Source organism: Sander vitreus, chromosome 16 (genome assembly GCF_031162955.1).
Source record: "Sander vitreus isolate 19-12246 chromosome 16, sanVit1, whole genome shotgun sequence".
Classification (NCBI taxonomy): domain Eukaryota; kingdom Metazoa; phylum Chordata; class Actinopteri; order Perciformes; family Percidae; genus Sander; species Sander vitreus.
This window is the reverse complement of record NC_135870.1, coordinates 14,578,666-14,599,647: the sequence shown is the minus strand read 5'-3', so window position 1 is coordinate 14,599,647 and position 20,982 is coordinate 14,578,666. Positions and strand designations below refer to the sequence as shown.

At 41.9% G+C, this 20,982-nt stretch overlaps 1 protein-coding gene across 1 annotated transcript in view; it reads left to right on the top strand.

Annotated features, from left to right (window-relative positions):
* Positions 1-253: 253 nt before the first annotated feature.
* The window catches only part of wdr70 (WD repeat domain 70), a 40,833-nt gene continuing 20,104 nt past the window's right edge, over positions 254-20,982 (top strand). Inside the window, exons 1-10 of the mRNA XM_078270714.1 lie at positions 254-498; positions 1,310-1,369; positions 1,475-1,558; positions 1,639-1,747; positions 1,903-2,107; positions 3,025-3,084; positions 3,630-3,763; positions 4,688-4,841; positions 8,604-8,680; positions 16,126-16,300. Coding sequence (XP_078126840.1) covers positions 474-498; positions 1,310-1,369; positions 1,475-1,558; positions 1,639-1,747; positions 1,903-2,107; positions 3,025-3,084; positions 3,630-3,763; positions 4,688-4,841; positions 8,604-8,680; positions 16,126-16,300 — 1,083 coding nt within the window. The 5' untranslated portion in view covers positions 254-473. The remainder of the gene's footprint in view (positions 499-1,309; positions 1,370-1,474; positions 1,559-1,638; positions 1,748-1,902; positions 2,108-3,024; positions 3,085-3,629; positions 3,764-4,687; positions 4,842-8,603; positions 8,681-16,125; positions 16,301-20,982) is intronic.

Sequence of the window (20,982 nt, the reverse complement as noted above, 5' to 3'; positions counted from 1 at the left end):
AATTACCGTATAGTACAGGAGAAGCGCGCAGGCAGTTTCGTCTCACATTAGCTGTTTAAGTTTAATTACTAATGGTAACTAGAACTAGCATTTTAGTTAGCAATAATTAGCCTGTGTCCATGTTATCTCCTTAAATATACCTACGCTCGCCGTCTCTGCAAGATTGGGAATAATTGAGATTTCTCTTGGCACAGCTACCAGAAGACTTACAACTTTCAGACACGTTGCTCACGGCACATTTACGTCGTCTCTCTCAGTTGGAGGCTGTGCAGTAACGCTCAGCCATCACCGGAAAAGTGCTTCTAAAGGCTTCACTACGGTGGTCTCCGTCCAGAGCAACGGGATCTGTTGGTCCATTCTTTTATACTGTCTATGATAGCAGCCTGCATTAGCTGTGCCGCAGCAAGCGCAACAGAAGAAGAAGAAGAAGAAAGAACTTCCGGAGGTCATAGGTGATCTTTGTATTTGAAAACATGGATCCAAACAACGTGAATGAAGGTAGTAACTTTTTGTCTTTAAGTTTTGTATATTCATCTTAGACGACTTACATGTATGTGCACGCATATTGGCCTGTATTTCCAGTTTGTCTGACATTTATCGGCTAGCTACCTTACCTTAAAAGAAACCTGTATCGTTGCTAGTTTTGCTAGCTTATTTGTTAGCTTATGTTTTCTGCCATGGTGTTCTCCAATTTCCAAAATTATTATCAAAGCATTTAACTGTAAAGTTAGCTAGTTACAGCTTTAATTAATTAATACAATTTAAAGTCCTGAAAAGCTGCAACAATTGTCCTTCAAACGAGAACGAATTGGTGCTCTTAACGTTACCAGTGTTAAATATATTATTCTCATTCAAGCTAAAAGCATACAGTTAACGTGCTAGCTAACAGACAAGCTTTAATATTTGAACTTTTCCTAACATAACGTTATATTGAAAGCGAATTATGTTTCAACTCGATTAAGGCCTATATATTTGCTGCAAGTTCAGTTAAGATATATGTTTCAATGGAGGAAGATGTTCAACCACCAGTAACGTTATATAAAAAATAGTGTTTGTCTTAATGGCTAAAGTTATGTAATTTCTGGTATAGCAGCACCATTTATTTAGCTATTCGAGCTTAGCTATGTGTTTCTTTCACAACTCGATACTCGGTATTTTACCTCTCTTTAGAGTAATTCGCCCCCTTCATCAAAAATTACCTCAAGTGTTTCTTGGGAATTGACGTGAAAAGCAATGTGTCGTTATTACAGCTTCCATGATAAACAAGATAACCAGGCTATGATAAACAATTTGCTCGCCTCCTTTGCAGCATCGGACAACATGAGTGATGATGGAGAAATGGCATCTGTCATGGGATTCTCTGGGTTTGGTATGTACATTCCAAAAATGGTCAATCATTTTGCAGGCTAATTTTATTTCTTATGTGAGAAAATGACAATATGGGTTGTCAGTTATTTTTCTTTGTTCCATCTAGGTAAGAAGGCCCGCACATTTGACCTGGATGCCATTTTTGAACAGACTCGTCGAACAGCCATTGAGAGGAGTCAGCGTGCATTAGGTAGGTTTACCCACAAGACGAGCTGTTAATTCTGTCACCAGGGTGCATGTAACTGTATACCGTAATTGTTGCTTCCTCAGAGAGGAAGCAGAAGGATGATCAGATGGAGGAGGAAGAAGGGGAAAGCTCCAAATCAGTCAAGTCATCAGTACACACTCAGAGAGAGAAAGCTGCGACTGCTACTTCCAGGTAACCAGAGAGTTTTTGTTTAATTGTTGGAGTGAGTACTATTTTACAGTTTGGTCAGGCCCCACTGCCTCAGAGGTTAGTTACATGTCTGTAAATCAAACGTAAGATAACATTTTGCTTTGACTTACAATTATGTTTTGTTTTTTTCCTTTTAGAAAACAGGAGAGTGAGAGCAGCAGTAACAGTGGTTCAGATTCAGACTCAGAATCAGAGCTTATTGGACCTCCGCTGCCTCCTCAATATACAGCTCAGGACGACGACGATGAGCATGTGCGACTGCCACGCCTACCAGGCAATGCGGCTCACAGTGATGAAGATGATGATGAAGGGGAGACACAAGATGACGACGATGATGATGATGTACGTCTGAAATAAGACACTTAACAGTAGGCATTGAGTGGATTACAAAATATTTCCAATAGGTTCACCACCTGAGTTTTTATACGTTCTGTTGAAAAAAAACAACATCCAATCTGTCTTCCTGCTGCCTTAAATAGGCCTTTTCACAGACATTTTGATTTGTCATAGTAGAAAAAGCACAGGTGTTACTAATAACATTAATGTTGGCTCTGTTTTTTTTCAAGTGTCCCAATAAGTCGTGACCGTGTGGTAGAGAGAAGAAAATGCAAAATACCAGGACCCTGGAGCCGAAGCAGTTAAATATAAATTATGTAATTGAGCTATCAGTAATTTTATTATTTACACGTGTGCTTTTCCTACCCGTGACATGTCAGTGTCTTCAGTGAAAAATACCTATAAAGGCACCTGTTTGTTCTGGTGTTGTGGGGTGCTTTTGATATTTCACCACTAGATGGCAGCACAAGAAAATAGACTCAGTTGTTAGTGTTACACTATACATGAGACTATGATCTTATGTTACTGAACAGTAATTACAATGTTGTCTCTTAGGTGTTTATCCTGTTTCTTTCTCATACCTAAATGTATGTGGCACTAGCAGCATTATTCAAAAGAGTGGTGATGCATTGGTTTTCACATGAAGAGTATTCATTTACACTCTGTGACGTAGGGAAGTAAATGCCCCAGGTTGTGAGTGATATTGCTCAAATCGTAACCTTTTGCATCCAACGGTGTGACTGTTTCCAGTCAGTCATTTGCAGGTGATTACTGTGATTCCAGAGTTTTTAGTCAAACAGCCTATTAAATGTTAAATGTCATGTGTAATTCAATATTGGGATGAAATGCCTACTCTATTACTACACACCTAATTCTTCAGTATATTACTGTTTCCTTATATTCATCTCAACTTTCCGCCCTAGAATCCAGTGAAGAAGATTCCAGACACTCATGAGATTACCCTGCAGCACGGCACCAAGACAGTAAGGACTTCTTCTTTCAGCACTTCCTAATTATTGCTTACGTGTTTCTATGGTAATGTATTCAAAGACTCTCTTAGAAAGAAGAATAAGAAGTTTTGTATTCATCGTAAGTGACTTGTAATCCATACCATATTTTATTTGCATTATGCTCACACTAAAACATCTGGAGATCCGTATTCCCTAACTTTGTGCTGAATTTTAGCAGTAAGAGCGGCAGCACGTCTCTTTCACTTGATATTTTGTAGCAGTGAGAAAAATGTTTTGAAATCTCTGTATCATCAGTATAGAGCCAATCTGGTATCCAGATACAGTGCTGATTGCAGATTTAAAACATGTTAGATCTGAATAATTTGATCATTACACAAGAACAAACTTTAAATATTTGGCTTTTGTTTATTTTTGCTGCCTTTTAGAGAAGGCAGTATAACTACACTGTCAAATATTTGTAGCAGCAGAAGCAACCTTCTAAAGTTGGTTGGCCTCTGCCTTTGTACAGGCTTATTGATTGTCATCTAGTTTGAAATATAAACTCATTGTCTCCTCAGGTATCAGCTCTTGCCTTAGACCCCTCTGGAGCTCGTCTGGTGACTGGTGGGTATGATTATGATGTGCGGTTCTGGGATTTTGCTGGAATGGACCAGGCTCTGCAGGCTTTCAGATCCCTCCAGCCCTGTGAGTGGTGAGTCCACTTCTGAGAATACAACGTGTAACATCAACACAATTGCTTAACATGTGGTTAAATAGTTCCATGCAAACATCCAGTACACTCACTGCATTTATGTGTGCCAAAGTACACACACACACACACACACACACACACACACTTCTTGAGCTTCATTAAGCCTCATGTTAACTCTGTGACATCCTGTCTTTTCATTCAAAATGAGCCTTTTAGAAGCAGATGTTTGCGATATGTGGGTATTTGTGTGTCTGTGCATGTTTATTCTGTGTTTCACTGAAGCCATCATCAAAGATCAAATTCTTTTTTGGTTTTGGGAACCAGTGGACTGAGCTGGAGCAGGCTTCCCCTTATTAACAGAAATGTACGCTACATTTAATTTGATTACAGTGTGATCCAGTAGCCTGTTTGGTTTACTAACAAGCTGGGCTTCATATAGAAAGCTGTGCTGCTGAGTTCCACTGTTTCTCTTTCCTGACCCAAAAATAAAATGAGCTCAGTCAAACTAAAACAATAAGGAAAATTACCATTTGGTGCTATGTAGTGGGCCTTTGAAGATGCCAAGCCCGGTTATTAAAAACACCATTGGTGTTAGCCTCACTTTTATTTCAGCAATGGAACTTTTTGCTCTGTGTATGGAAATGCCCCAGCTACCCCCTGATGTGTTAATGCTGTGCTATTTTGTTCCTATAGCTACATGTGTATATTGTTGTTTTTGTCCCCTTTGAAGCCCTTGAAAGATTAAAAATCTTCTTGAATAACTTCGTTTTGGTGCAAAAGTTTTGTAAAATCACAACTCACAGATGGCTTGCAAACAGGCACCAAGACACTTGTCAGAACTTATCAGCACCACAGAAATGCAAACTAAAAGGATCTTCTTTGCCTCAGATGTTGTCTTTGTGTGTGTTGTGTGTTTGCCCTCAGCCATCAGATCAAGTCCCTGCAGTACAGCAACACTGGTGATGTCATCTTGGTGGTTTCTGGCAATGCACAGGCCAAGGTGTTGGACCGTGATGGCTTCAATGTCATGGAGTGTGTCAAGGGAGACCAGTACATTGTGGATATGGCTAAAACCAAGGTAAAGTGGTGCTCACCTATACTTGGGTCGTATTTTCGTAGTTTTGGCCATTGTTCACTTGGTTATGATAACATTGTACTCAACAAAGTAATTGCTGTGATCTGGTAACACAGCGACAAGGTCTGACAGGGCAATAAACATGTGTGATCAGAGGATCAACCAACAATTAAACCAGATTCTGGACCACCTTATTTGAGTTGAGCATACAACTACAGCAAGTACTGTTGGTCAAAGTTGAACCAAGAAGTCTGTAAGCTGAGATGGATTTTTAGGACAGACAGTTTGGGCAATTATTTCACTGTTTCACTCCATTTTGTGGGGTTAGTCGTCGCCCCGTATCACTGCGGGGGGGCTGAAGATATTGTGAACAAATTAATAACATATGTAATTACACTGGTCAGACTGTTCAGCTCTGTTTCAGACTGATGCCTCCGGTTCAGGCTGGTCCTCATCCTCAACACTTGCCTTTTTCAGTCGCGGAAAATACTTTTCAATACTCATCTGGATTTAAGCAGCAAACATTCAGTGTAAGAGTAAAAAAGGACATAACATTATTTATAATACGTTTTCACGTTCATGAGATAGATACCAACCTTTCGTGAACTAGTGAATTTCGCCAGCTGTCTTCTCTCCTTTATGGAGACAGACGCTGTGTGCACAGTGGGCTCGATGGTGTTTTAAGCCTCCAACGTCGCCTTCCAGGCAGCTAACCCTCACCTTAACCCCCTGCTTAACCCTAAACATAACCATTGCCGCGCTGCCTGGAAGGCGACGTTGGGGGCTAAAAACACCACGGGCTGCACTGTGTGTGTGTGTGTGTGTGTGTCACAAGCTATATACAGTCTATGGACACAAGTGACACAGAGAGACGGAGGAGAGCGGGTAAAGGAAATGCAGCTGAACGTGTTTTTAAATAGCGTTTAAAAAAAAAAAAAAAGAATAACGAAATGCAATGTGCGGCAGCTGGTGTTGATAGTGCGGCGCACCGCCACACATTAGTCTGTGTGGGAAACACTGGAACTTTTTCACTGAAAACAGCAGCCTAAATGACACTATGAGAGCAGTGAGAGTGTACCAAAACAGTAAAGTTGTGGTGTCATTTGATACATTATTATGAAAAATATTGATTATAGCCACTTTAAAAATGTTACAGGCATTCATGTTTTCTCTCCAAAGCAACAGCCCAACAGTGGTTGCTGCTATTTCTAAACACAGGCTGGATGCTCTGCTCTTATGTTCTGTGGGTGGATCCTGCCAACCAATAATGGTAGCAAGGTGTAGCCATGAGCTCGTCTGTTTTTGTATTGACTAGCTAGAGGCAGTCTCAGAGGGAGAGGACCACCACATGCTTTCAGGACTGTCATAGTTCATCTCTTACTTGTACATGCCTCTACAAAGGAGGATCCTAATTAATCGCCCATGTTTGGGTTTTATTGTGGTTAAGAAAGCTGTATTGGTGGTCACTAACCATCTGTGCCAGCTGCAGTGCATTTAGACATAGTTTATACCACCCATATGAATTACTTGAACAAGTGAAGGCCCATTGATTGTGAGTAGTGTTTACCTGGATGTCCTACATTCTTGTCCTGCTCTGTCCCATCTGGAGCTGATGGGAGAGTTTGGTTCAACGATAATGCGTTTTGGCCCGCTGACAATGTCCCAGACGATTAGCTGTCTCATGTAATAATTAAGTCCTTGCTTCTACTCTGCCTCTGTTGACAATTACTTGCCTCTTACCTTATCCCGCTGTGTGCAGATATATTTGCCCAACAGAGGCCTGTGTGCACATGCAATAATGTGTTTTCTTGTTTTAAAGTTTTTTTTTATTTTTTTATAACGGTTAGTTTTCATAAAATCTAGGAAAATGGTGAAGAATCCTTGGCACAGTTTCCTAGATCCCAAAATCTTCAAATTGGTTGTTTTGTCCAACCAACAGCCCAAAATCCAAAGAAGAGAGAGAAACAAAGAAAGGAGCAAAGCTGACACCAGAAATAAATTGGCATTTTTGCTTCATAAATCATGACTTAAACTTGTATCAATCATGAGTCAGATATTCAAAATAGATTTTCTGTGAACTTGCTTTATTGGCTATCCAGCTCCAATTTTTAGTCGGTCAACTAATTAACTACAGTTAAACCTAACAAAAACAGAAACCTGTTTAGGCTATGTTAAATGCAACTGTAATGAAAACAAACTGGACATACCGGTGTTGTCCCCAATCAGCCACTTTTTGTTATCAGGGACGTTTCTATTCTTAGTGCGGTTTGTCATTATCCTGCTCTATTTTAGTTCATTGTTAGTTTAAACATCAGTCTGTTTCTCTTTAGTCATTGGCAATTTGTTGTCCTAAACTGTTGAGGAAGAGCAATCACCTTTTTTTTTTAAAGAAGGTAGCGGCTCCTTCACCCTAATCATGAGGCTCTTTTGCATGATTCTGCCTATTTTGATGTTATTGCACAGAGCAGGGAGGCAGTCATTCACAGCCCATTGAAGCTTTAACCATTATATGAGTTTGTATTTTGCCATAAAGTCTAACAACTTAGCAATTTGTTATTAATCCTTTTTTTTAGTCGTAAAACATCAAGACCTAGGTAGTTTTATCAAGTGGTGTGTTTAAAGTATTTGACAGTAAACAGGCAGGCCTCTCTTCCTGATGCACACATACCAATGTCATTTGGTCAACTTCTGCTCATGCAAGGCTCTGCTTTTCTTGAGCATCCTGTCAAATAGCGGTATGTCATGTCTGAAGCCTCTTTGCAGCACACTGAAGTGTTCCTCTCTGACCTGGCAGCGGGGGAGGCCTCTCTCTAGGTTATCCCACTTTGAAGTCATTTGTTATGAGTAATTCTCCACATGACTACTCCAGCAGAGGAAATGTCTAAAAGTTACTCTTGTAGGAGCTCGCTGTTTGAAGCCGTGACACAGCCTGCTGCACTGCTTCAGAGTTCACCGGCTCAGTTGTAGGGCCAGGCCTATGTTGAGGAAGGCCAAAAGTCATGGTTACAATATGATCGAATTAAAGGTCCAAAAAGATCCTTTCCTCAAGAGAGAGCCCTTTGAAGTTTCATCCAGATCAGGCAACATAATTGGTGCCTTCCGGGAACTTTTGTTTGCGTAGTAGACGACTGTGTCTCTGTAGATACAGGCCTCACAGTTGCCATGCAGTTCACCCTACACAACTCTGAAAATGCATCGTCACAAAAATGTAATAGCACCCCTGAAATCTTTTTTTTTTTTTTTTTTTAAGATTATTTTTTGGGGCATTTTTATAGCTTTATTTGACAGGAAAGACATGAAAGGGGAGAGAGAGGGGGAATGACATGCAGCAAAGGGCCGCAGGACTACTGCGTAGAGGAGTAAACCTCTATATATGGGCGCCTGCTCTACCAACTGAGCTACCCGGGCGCCCTTTGGCTCAAGATTTAACAATGAAGAACAACAGCGGTCTCTGCACATAATTTGCGTGCAGTACGATTGCAAAATAAGTCTTCATGAATTCACCTTCATTGGTTGCTCCTGGTGATATTTCACCTTGTATGTTTCCACCAGCTCTTCCCTTTTGAGTTTAAAAACCGTTGTAGGGCAAATTGTAGCCCTGAATGTCTATGTTGCGGACTGGGTCCACAGTAAACCACATGATTCACAGGCTTGTGCTGCTGCACCTTAAAGTAACTGGAAGCTAGCCACAGGATCAGGCCAGAAACAGTTTAGTGCCTGTTAAAAGTGTGCAGCTTGTACATTTTAACTTTCTGCTCTTTTCAGGGCCACACAGCTATGCTGAATTCTGGCTGCTGGCATCCCAAGATTAAAGAAGAGTTCATGACCTGCTCCAATGATGGGTGAGTTTTAAATAAGTGTTGTGAGCTCTGAGTTGTAGGCATAATCAACTTTTTCTTTGTTATAGCTGCAATATTCTACGTATTGTAAACCTAAACCATCATGGTGTAATCCATTACATTTTCAGAAGGAGAAATAGTCACCAGAATATCCACTCCATGCTCAGGCATATCAAACATTTGTTGGTTTACCACTAGAATGTGTCATTAGTTTGAATTTTAAAAGGGAAAAGTATGCACTGGACGGAACAGGAGACATGCAGTGCTTAAAAGTAATTAATTGAAATACTATATATTCTGCCATGTCTGTTTGCTGTTTCTAATTGTAAATAATAAGTTTGCTCATTTTGTTTCATTATTCTATATGACGCACCAGGAAAGTGCAAAAACACATTTTAAATGGTCTACTGTAGTGATACCCAGAAACAACCGAAACACCAGTTCATCTTGTCAGAAATTATTTTTTGATGTGGTACATTTATTTATAACCTTTTATAGACACCCCTCTAGAATATTATCATTACTTGTCCAACATTTATTCAAAATCATCCTTACTGGGCAACAATCTTGTGTATGTCATGTCCAAGACTTTTCTTTGCTCTCATCCTCTGTCACCAGCAGGGAGTCCTCTAGTCCAGGTTATGCCTTGTACATTTTATACTGGATGTAGTCCAAATGCAGCCCTTCATTTGTATGCAGGTGGACCAGAGCAACACTGCTGGAGATAACAACCCCACACACACACACACACACACACACACACACACACACACACACACACACACACACCAGTGCTGTACTGTATGACTGCAGAAGCTGTAATCCTTTGCCATGTGTATAGGTGTGAGTGAATATTTGCGAGCGTTTGACTTTGAGTGAGAGCACAGTGATGAGTCTAAGTGAGTGTGACAGGCAGCAGTGCAGAAACCCAGGGCTATCATCATTAAGTGGAAACAAGGACCTGGCTTTGTGTGCAGGCCGCGGCCCAGTGTTTACCAGTGTTACTGCTCTCCCAGATGTGGAGGCTGGTTTATTTAGCTCTTATTGAGGCTCTGGAAATCCTCCCCTGGCACGTTAGCACTGGGTGTTGCCCCTGGCCAGCTCACAGGAGAACAGCAGAGAGGAGCGCACAGGGAACCATTCAGACAGAGCAGCTGCATGTGCGGAAGGTTCGCAGCAGCAGAGCAGGTCAGCACAGCAACCTATGTCTCAGAGATGGAAAGAAGCAGTTACTGCCTACAGTGTTTGACAGGTGAAAGATGTTGTCCATATAACCCCCCATGTCAAATCTCTCTTTTTGCACTTCTACTTATCATCACTTTAGTAATGTGCAGTGCCACACAGGGGCTCTTGTTGATGAAGTGCTGAACTTGACTTTCTTGGTCGAACCACTACCTCTCCAACTTCACACTTCTTCAATCAAAAGTCCCTCTCATTCCTCCAGTGCAAACAGAACGTCGGAGCCAGGGTTTTAAACAGGTGCGATACACACTGATCACGTTACTTTAGTCCTTGTTTCTGTACTCATTTTCAGAGTTAAGCATTCAAGGTACATGCATTTTTTTGTGCGTTGGTGAATTTTAGCATCTTTGAGAGTACAGTCTGAGATACTGTGAGCATAGCACCTGTGGCTATGCATAAAGCTAGACAAAAGGCAGCCAGGCATTTGCTGATCCATCTAGATATGAGGGGGTTCTGGTTTTATGGTCTAAATTGCTAATTTCATTGGTTGGGATTTTCAAAAAAGAAAAATAATTATTTGATTTATATGTGTGGAAGTGTATTTGCTTGATTGACTTGCTTATTCCACTCAGTTGTGGTCTCTTGCTCATCATTCTTTTGCTCCATCAGGCCCCTTTGACGACAGTGGGCCTCTTGAGAATGGACCAGCAGTTGGCCAATAGTACCAGTGGGTGTCTGCTACTGTCTGTGTCTGCTTAAACATCAGACCAACACCTAGGTTTTCTGTCTTTCTTCCAGTATCAGCCTAGTTAGATAGTCTTTGTTGTGTTTATTTGAATAGGTTATTAAGCATGATCACTGGACCGCCCAGCTCCTTAATTAAAGGTCCGCCTAGTTGTATGGAATCTCATTCATAAGAACTGCCTCCCAGCTCGTTGAATGATTTCATTAACCCAGACTTTTTTCCACTGAGAGGAAGTGGATGAGAAGGAAGTACTGATGAAGCATCATAATGCAGCAGCAGGGTGGTAGTGATTGTCCTTTCATACTGAGGGTTGAATGGGGGCTTCAGCAGAACTGTGCAACTCCGGTCCGTCAGTGAAAAGCGGTTGTGCTCGGACTGGTGTCAACGTGTCTTTCACATTCTTCTGTCAATTCTGTTTGAGAGTCGTGTGATTGTTGAGCGGTGAAATATTTTCCAACATTATTCATGTTTGATCCAAGGGAGAAAATGCGTATTAAGCATTGAGCCCCTTTAACTAAAGTCTTTGCTGAAAGACTGAACACCTGTTTAAAAACCGCAGATTTATTTCTCAGAAAGTGAAGGCAATATGTGCTGGGTCTACTCCCGGTGGAAGAATTTCTTTGGCAGGATTGAACTCTAAGTAAACTAAAAATATGGCTGAGACTTTTGTGTTTTGTCATGGTTTGTGAGAGCTGCAGTCTTTTTTTTAATGAACAAAATCCTAAACGGTAGTGGCTTACAAGTGATTGAGTAAATTCTGTTTAAAGATAGCTTTGCATTAGTGGCTTCAAGGACATGGTACTGCTGATTGTTGGTTTTACTTGATGTAGTTTTATAGTGCCTCAGGAAAGCAGTCCAAAAATGTTTGACTGAAATTTCGGCCAGCGGAGCGTAGGATGGGACAAACGGCGTCGTTCTAATTGGGCCCACATGTTAACTTCTGTTGAGTCTTAAGACACACTTGCGCATGTGCACACACAAATACACACAATTTGAGGAATGTTTCCAGGAGGTTTGAATGCCAGGGATTCCCTTTGTGCTGGCCTGCTGTCAGGGCTGCAGCTGGACGTGGATGTGTAGCTGTATGCAAGGAGACTCGGAGGACAACATGGCAGGTCCTTTGTGTCCTTCCTTTTTGCAGAGGAACACATAATTTCTCTTTATCATGCGCTCAAACCAATCACATTAAGCAACTATCTTTTGAAGTGAAGCCACAAAAATAGTCACACACAGCAGATTCATGATCTGCTGCTTTGATACATCCTTGTAATCAAGGATGTTTTTTTGCATGTGAATAGGCACTTTTTTAGAGCTTTTTCCAAGTCAGTATTTTTTTCTCTCAACTCTCTCTCAAACTAACTGATCATTGCCAGCAGACTGATCTTGTCAAGTAAGTAGGTCATCTATTTTTCAGTGTTTTCAGCCAAATGCTTAATGATAGCTTATTTTGGATTTTTTTGGGGGAAAGGGCATTACTCATAGGTTATTAAGTGTTATCTGCGTGACAGAACAGGGATAAAGAGTGAGGACAGTCATTACAAAGGGTGTGTGAGCATGTTGGGGCGATTCACACAGTTAGAGGTTCATGCACAGTCCAGCTCATCTCCCAACTGTTGCCCGCCTTACACTGCAAGTGTTCCATGTCCTGCCCAAGAATGCACATACCATATCTTTAAGGAGTGCATTTATCCTTCTGGTTCAATTCACAGTCATGGCTGAATTTTTGACTGACAGTTTCTTTGAGTTTTTGTGTGTGAATACAGTGTTTGTTTCTTTTCTTGTTGAACTAAATACACGGCCACTTCCTTATGTGCAAGGCATCTTAACCAGATTGCTTGATTAAATCTGAAGAGTTGTCCTGACTACTTTTAGCTTGAGTCAAGCATTTTGTTCCTGTAGTGTGTGGTCTCACCTGTACTGCTAAAGGTTTTATGCTTCTGCGTCGAATCGATGGCGTACCCCCACAGACCCCTCTGCGTCTACGCTGGACCCTACGCCGTAGCCTGACGTGCACCTCTCGAAAAATGTAACCACACGTCTCTCGGCCGTGGCTTGGTAGCGTTGCATTTCCCCTGACTCATTTCCTGGTTCTCCTTCTCCATAAACAACATGAAATAAAGGAGAGGGTTAACTTTTCCTGCTACAGATTTCTCACCTTGGTCAGAAAACACAGGGGAGACACTTTGTTTCTCTCACTGTGACTCTAGAGTCGGTACTCGCTCCGAAGCTTGCCGTCACTCTCTCACTTCTCCCTCGCTCTACCACACACACACACACACACACACGCCGTCTCGACGTACACACCAGCGCACAAGTATAAACTTCAGGCCACTTACGTAGGCTACGGCAAAAGCTCTGTGTGGAGCCTCCGCAGAACCATAAAACAGCCTTTAGGCTAACTTATAACCCGTTTGATGTAGACTATTGTGTGAGGTATCATTGAACTGAGTAGAGTGTTCCCTTTTCATTGGTGACCGGTTGCCCCGACCTCTCTACTTTGTACACCATTTCCAACGGCGCAAACTCCACCGCGTGCGCGTTGTCCGACCGTTGCACAAATGCAGGGTCACGTGGAGCGGCGTCCGCCAGTAACCCCAACGCGCACGGAGGAGCAAGTGCCCGTCCAACGCTGCTTGCAGCTTTAATTTTAGGTTGATTTTCTACTTTGGAGCCACACTAATAATGTTAATTTATGAATCAGTATCTCATTGTACCCACATTGTATCTGTGCTCAGACCAGAGAGTTTCTTCTTTTGCTTCCCACTGTGTGTATGCTTCCTCCCAAATCCTTCTGTTATTTCCCCACTTTATCTTCTTCAGCTGCGATGCAAGATGGACCATCACCCCCCCCCCCAATCCGCTTTTCTCATAACAGAGCCCTAGTTAGTCAGTCAACCGGCCGTCAGGCAGCACTCCCTATCACTGGAGTTTGACCAAACAACCTTATACAAGACGTACGCTTTTCTTATCTCTCTCTCTCTTCCTTATCTCATCATCTGGGAAAGTGATTCTAGCAACCGTCTCCCCCACTAGGTCTGTAACCTGACGGACAGATAAAATCTGGGGCCTGGGGAGTTGTCACTCCTCACTTGATGTGTGAACGACTGTGCTACCTTGTAAAGTGCACACGCATGACTGAGGATGTATGGGTCTCAATTTATTACATTCACCCCTCTGTCTCTGAAGCGTTTGTAGCGGAAAAAGGGGGCTGCTGATTGAAGGGAAAACAGGGTCGCATGGAAGAGGAAAGGGCGCACAGTTTTTGGCGGTTTCTTCATGCCGCATGTGAATATTTTGACATCTCACTCTTTTCATTGCTGTTACTTTCCTAAAACAACCACATTCTCTGATTGAGACTGTCCCAGATCTTTCTCTGCTGGAATAAAGGTGCAACTTTAATTTGGCGAAGCTGCAATTCATTTAAATAACAATTCTAGAGCACCACATATTAGAGCCGACAGTTTTTCCTTCCCTGCGCTGCTCTGTGTCTTGCTCCTGACAGGTGAGAGTGTGCAGTCTTTGCCCTGTGCTCAGGGTTGGCTCAACACTGGTGGGCTCCAACCTCTCTGTTCTGTCCCCCTGACAGCCAGCAGTGCCATGTTTTGGAAAGAGCCCTTATGATAAATAGCATTCCAGGTTTTGTGTGCTACGCGAAAGGTTATGTTGTCTTTATTGGCTTGACAGACGCCGGCAGTCTTGTGTAAACAAAATAGAGATGTCTGTGTGAGGCAGCAGGTGGACCAATTTGTCATCCAGTCCATGGCGATCACTCTTTCTCATTCACTCTCACACATACACGTGCACTTGTAATGGGCAACCTCCTTATATACGTGGCTTTTGCATCTTTCTTTCCAGTAAGAGATTTTTTTTATTTATGAACTTAAAACTTTGGTTCATGTGGATTTAAGCACAACTATGCATCAAACAGAGTTTTATTTGACCCTCGCCAGTTCTCACTCAAACCATATGTCTTCAGCTGGCATTTGTATCACATTGTTAGACTTATCCAAACACAGTTGAGCGTGTGTGTCTGTGACTTTGTAGCCGGCCACGGAGGAATCCTTGCCTGGCTGTAAGTAGCAGCCCTGTCTGTATGTTTATACTCCTCTGCTGACCTCATGACCCATAGGTCATGATGCTCGCTAAAGCAAGCAGTGGATCACAGACACATTTGGACACGCTCTGTCTGGCATGAGTGTTGGTTTGGTGTGTGAGAGGTTGGCCATACGTGTTTGTGTGTAGTCAGGTAGTTCAATAAATAAATGTGGAGGTTTACGGCTCTTGAGGTCACTTGCAGTGCTGGTGGGCACCTCAGTTTGTCTTCTTTGTCATAAAGTTTCTTATTTATTAGTTTCTATATCTCTATTATTTTTAGCATCTTTTTGTTTAAACACGGCATCCTCACTTATACACCTTTAACAATAGCCCTGAAAAGATAGATTTAGATTAGGTGGGTGGAAATTGTGTGCAGCATCCCTTGCTTGGACATCTTCTAAACAGCAGCCCATGCCAACGGGGTCAAAGCGTCCACTCTCCTTTTGAAATTCAAAGTATGCAGAAATACTGACAACTGCTTTGACTAAATAATAAGGCGCTTTTGAGTAACTTCATCCTTTTTTTCTTATAATAATAATAATAATTTGGAAAGACTAACTGCAGTGAATGGTTTACTCAAGTTTCAAATGTATTTTGGGTTTATTTGTTGATTTATGAAAGACTATCTCTTCATTATGGATTGTTTATGTGTAACTATATGTAAATTCTTTAGTGGCATGATGGGAGAATTTGCATGTGCTATTATGAAAGTTATTAGTTAATAAAATATGTTTTAAATAACACCATTTCAAGCTGCAGTGGGTAGAATGCCAAAAAAAAAAAACAGCAGAATTTTAAGGAGATCGAGACCTTTTCCTGCAGCCTTTCCTCCTTCCCTCTGTCGCACATGCAATGCATGCACAAAACAGCTCTTACTCTCTGAAATGACCCGTCGCGTCTATAATATCTAAAGCCTGAAAACGGAGCCAAGAGGAGGTGCAGAAAGATTATTATGGAATATTTGCCCAACTATAGCAAAAAAGTGCGTACTACAGCTGTTAGTCAGCATAATGTGTCCAATGTTTTGAATATAAACCTGTAACCATCAGGGATTGTTGTTTGGCTTAACTTTGTTGACATTTTGGAGAACAAAAACCTCTTTATTTGCACATATGCTGTATGAAATGTCTGCCTTTTATTTCCTCCTTCTCAGTGGTCCAGGTTGTGCAATTTATTGAAGTTTCATGGAGGCTTCAGACACGCCTGCCAGACTGATTTACTGTTCTGCTGTTTGCTAACCCCTCACCCTGCAACACATAGCTGCCTAACCTTATGTTCATGAGAATGGCTAAGGCACACTGTATCTATGTGATTGTGATTTATTACGATGGCGTTGATCACCAAATATGTTTTGAAGGAAAGATATTTTATGAAGAATTCTTGACAGTTGGGTCAGGATAAATGAAATACTCTTGTCTGTCCGCAGCACTGTGCGCACATGGGACCTGAGCTCAGAGAAGAAGCACAAGTCTGTGTTCAAACCGCGTTCCTTCCAGGGGAAGAAGGTCATCCCCACATGCTGCACCTACAGCCGCGATGGGAAGCTCATTGCAGCAGGCTGCCAGGATGGCACCATCCAGATATGGGACAGAAACCTCAGCGTGAGTCTTAAAACAACCACATACCAACCACCTCAATGAGCAATAGGTTGTATTTGTTATGGCCTCAGTCACAGAGTCATGAGACCCAGGTCATCCGGTCACAGGCCAGAGAGGTTAGAGTTCAACAAGTCACTAACACTGACCTGAATTTGAAATGCCTGGTTTTAAAATGCATTTGTCCAAAATAAGTGGTTGAATATATATTATTAAATAGCCTGTCTGACCTGTATTGACCCTGTTATCACACTAACCAATTAATAGTTGTCCTCATTCCATCCAAACTCTGAAGAAACGAGAGTCTACAGCCATGTTAGAGGCTCTGTGAGGTTGTACTTTGAGCTAAATGCTAACGTCAGCATGCTAGCAATGACAATACTAACATGCTGATGTTAAGCAGCTATAGGGCTCTATTTTAATGATGGCGCAGGTGCATTTATGGCGTGTCCAAATTCACTTTTTCTAGTTTGACGGCAGAAAAAAGGGTCCGTGCTCCGGGCGCTTGGTTCAAAAGGGTTGTACTTAGTGTCTTCATTAGTCATAGGTGTTTTTTGGGCGTAACATGCAATAAACCAATCAGAGTGTCATCTCCCATTCCCTTTAAAAGCCAGGCACGTTTGTACCTTGGCGCATTGCTGTTATGATGCCGGATTTGCACCATAATATTTTTATTTGTAATCTTTTGTGTGTGTGTATAACAAGCATAGTGTGCGTGCGCTGTGCATAAGCCTAGGCGCATTTTACAAATTTGCTGTTAAAATAACAATGAAATGCTGCGCTATTAACTTTAGACCAGGTTTTTGTTGGTCAATGGCGCGATCACTTCCCGCTGCCTCAAGATAGCAATATGCCAATAATTCACCTGAAAACACCTCCCTGTAAGACCAGCACACCCATGGGCGCAGGCGCATTTGCTATTTAAACGATGCCGGCGCTGGACGGGAAATTGACAACTGCGTCGGTCTTAGACTAGCAAAGACACTTGCGTCAGGCTTCGAGCTGCGCCGGATGCAAGATAGGGTCCATAATGTTTATCATGCTCACAATCTTAGTTTAGTGTGGTCGTATGCCAACATTAGCTAATTAGCACTAGTACAACTGAGGCTGATGGGAATGTCATTAGTTGTGCAGGCATTTGTTCTTAAACCAAAGTATTGGAGACATTGCAATTTTGATCTGATGATGGCGCTACATGTTTAGGGTTCACTAAAGTGATCTATTAGTTGTTGAGATATATCACTCTGCACCAAAGTGGTGGACTGACCATCAGACTGACATTGCCTTCCCTAGAGCCACGCTGCTAGCATGGCTCAAAATAGCTGATTATGTAACTGAATTAACTGACATATGATGATGGAGTTGCGTTTCATGAAAGTTACTGGGAGGCCCAATCACAATTTCCCTCTGTACATTTTCCACTATTCGTTAATGAGACAATTAAGTGATCAAAGAGTTTATTCCATTCTTCAAGATTCACATTGTTGAGGTAATAGTTGATCTTGGCTCCTAAGTAGCATTACTCTCACTTATTTGGCTGTCTTCACTCGAGTGATTTGACCAAATCGTCACTGTGGATAAAAATGACTTCCATTCGGGGCTGCAAAATGCATCCCCTACCATCTTTCATTGAGGAGATCTTCTTGGTCTCTCGATTTTGTATTTCTTTTGTCACTGATGGTTACACCTTAAACCATTCCTGCCTGTCTACCCCTAAGTTTATTTTCTTGATGGCCGCCACAGTGACGCTTCTCTGGATAGTGTGTGGTAAGCAAATGGAGTGTGTTTGCAGCTTACTGCTCACTTTGTCTTTCACACACAAAATTCACCTTCACGACACAGATGTGAAGATGCGGGAGAGGTGCATTTGCTGTTGAAACGGAAGTACTCATAATTCAGTATTTTCAGAGGTGACATGTTGCAGGCATCATTCCAGTTTGGTATTGTCTTACATTATGGCTAGGTCTTTTGCAAAAGATGGTTTCACATGTTGCTTTTTCCACGGTGTGAGAAATACTTAGTGGATACTCTCCTGGGAGCCCTAAAATACAAAAAACTCATTTTAAGACAGTAACTAAAATTGATGGAGGGCTGCACAGAGATATTGCTAAATCTAGTATCAATATAGACAATATACGTTTTGAGTAATTGGTCGGTCTATTTTCATGAACTATCTAGAGAATAAGAAGTTGTTTTTCACTTTATCTTTTCATCTGTCCAACCCCATATGCGGACAAGGTTGAATGCCTCTGTTATTTAATATGACAGTGACAATTAAGCTGCAGTTAGTGAGTTGGAACAGCTTGATTGGACAGAGGGGCTTATCCAGATTAGTCAAATAAGTAGTAGGCTACACGATAATTACTCCAACAGTCAACTTCAAAATCACGGGACACACAAAAAAATTTATTTAGATGGCTGATTCCTATTGTAAGAGCTTTTGTGCTTCGATTTACCCGTGTTGTATAGACTCCACTCACCCATCATCCCACCCCTGGGCTGCTTATAGCAGCAGGCTTCGAGTGATTGGGTTAAAGCTCTTCAAATTTATTACCCCTCTTTCTCCAAACTAAATATTTACCCTGTGTCCCATAGCAGCTTACAATAGGCATGTCTGTTGCCTGACCAGTGGAGCCTGTCCTGTCTGAATGGCTCAAGAATGTAGTTGGTGCCCTCTGGCCTAATCAGCAACCTGTACTATTGACTCAAATTCAGCCACAAGCCTAAAAAGGAGTTCCCTCCCCCTCTCAAAAAAGGCCTATCTTATGTTGTATCGCCACTATTACTCATGGCCAGAATATGCAGGCAGATCAATCACAATCAATCATGTACATGACCTTGATCTAGAGCCGAGCCCGAAAAGAAGCGATTGAGGATGACACATCGTGCTCCTGAACCCTGACATGAGTTGATTGATCCTATGATGGGAGTCAAGTAGGTCTCTTTTAGTGGACCGCCACAGAGAGTGATTGCATGCTCATTCTCTGACCAGAGGGGTCAGTGCCAGAATTACAAGACTGCATTTAAATGGTTGCCAGGTAAAGTGCACTCTGTGAAAGTTTGTGCATTGAGGGCGCAGGCCCTCATTCAAAAACCTAACCACAGAGACCTGGGGAATGTTATGATGTCATTGGTGGACTTGGATGTTTCCAGACTTCAAAGTGGGACCCCAGAATAGGTGGTTTTTGATGGACTACTCAGTTAGGGAATGTTATCATGAGATGATATGGCAAACTTTCTCTTGTTTTCTGCTTGTGCTGGCTTTGTCACTGCAACCGATCCTTAATTATGAGAGAAACCAGACATCCCTAAAAAGTTATAAATCAGTCTGTTTTAATTAATGCATTCCTTTCAATGTGCAGGATGTCTTTTTTTTAATCCTTTGTGATTTTTGCCTTCTTGTCAGCTCATCTTGTTCTTTATAAAATTACTTAAGAGTCCATCCTTTTTTTCTAGTCACACACAGTTTGTCACCTGCATAAACTGACCACCAGTGCTGGTCAGCACATAATTCACAGTTACCGTCCTAATAGGACCCTCAACACAGTAATGCGACTGCACAGCATCAGTGTAAACTGTGACTCTGTGGGCCATAAAAGATGGGGCTGTGGAAGATTAAAACAGAGATCAACAGAATAACTTCTTAAAGTCCAATAAAAATGTTTAGAAAACTGTCTAGGATCTAATAACTGGCTAGAGTACATATACGACCCTCATCATGAATATGTCTTTAGGGACTCATTCACCAGACTATCTAAAGATAGTCTGATCGTAAACATGTACACCACATCTCAGTACTGCAGCCTCCATTGTGACTTACCCATGATTTCTTTCGTTGTTATACAGTTTGATTCTCCCTCCCTCAACCCTTTCTACATGTGGGGACAAATAGTCACTAAATGACCTTTTTGAGAGGTGCTTTATGCCAAGTGAATGCTGAAGCTTTCAGTGTTGTGCTCATTCCTCACCCATGTTTTAACCCTGAACAAAAGCTTGGAAACAACGTGCAGAATCCTAGAATGGAACACACTAACACTGAAGTGAACACTTACTCCAGCGCGCCCACGCACACGCACACGCACACATACACACACAGCTTCACCATCTCCACTTGTTGATTTCCATGAAAGATCAGAGCAGCTGCTCAGGACTGTGGTTTGGCCACTTGATCCTCAGATAGTAACAGAGGTCAGAGTGAGATGTTACAACTGACTGCACAGTGGGCATCATTGAGTCTTTCAGGTGTGTGGTTGTAAAAGTATGGAGGTTGGGGAAAGGCAGCGCTTTGCGGTATTTATATAATGATACCCAGATAGAGTGGTTATGAACAGTTGGCCCTGTGGTAGATTGATAGTCTGCTGCAGATGAAACCCAATACTGTGTTCCTTCAGCTATTTATCAGCTCCTGCTGCCGAATGAATGTATTCACAATCTTATATGAAACAATATACTTGCATATCTATGTGGGAAAATGCTCACATTGGCTCGCTGAATGAAATCGTGACAGTTTATCCCGATGGGCCAGGGAGAAGGGCACAGTTTACAGAGGAAGTCACAAGGCGCGAGAGAAGTTTCAAACTGTGTATGAGAATCCGGTTTCACAAGCTGGCTGTGTAGATTATCACAGGAAGCAAACACCATGGCATCTACCAATGCCAGCCAACATCAGGATAGTAAATAAACACTAA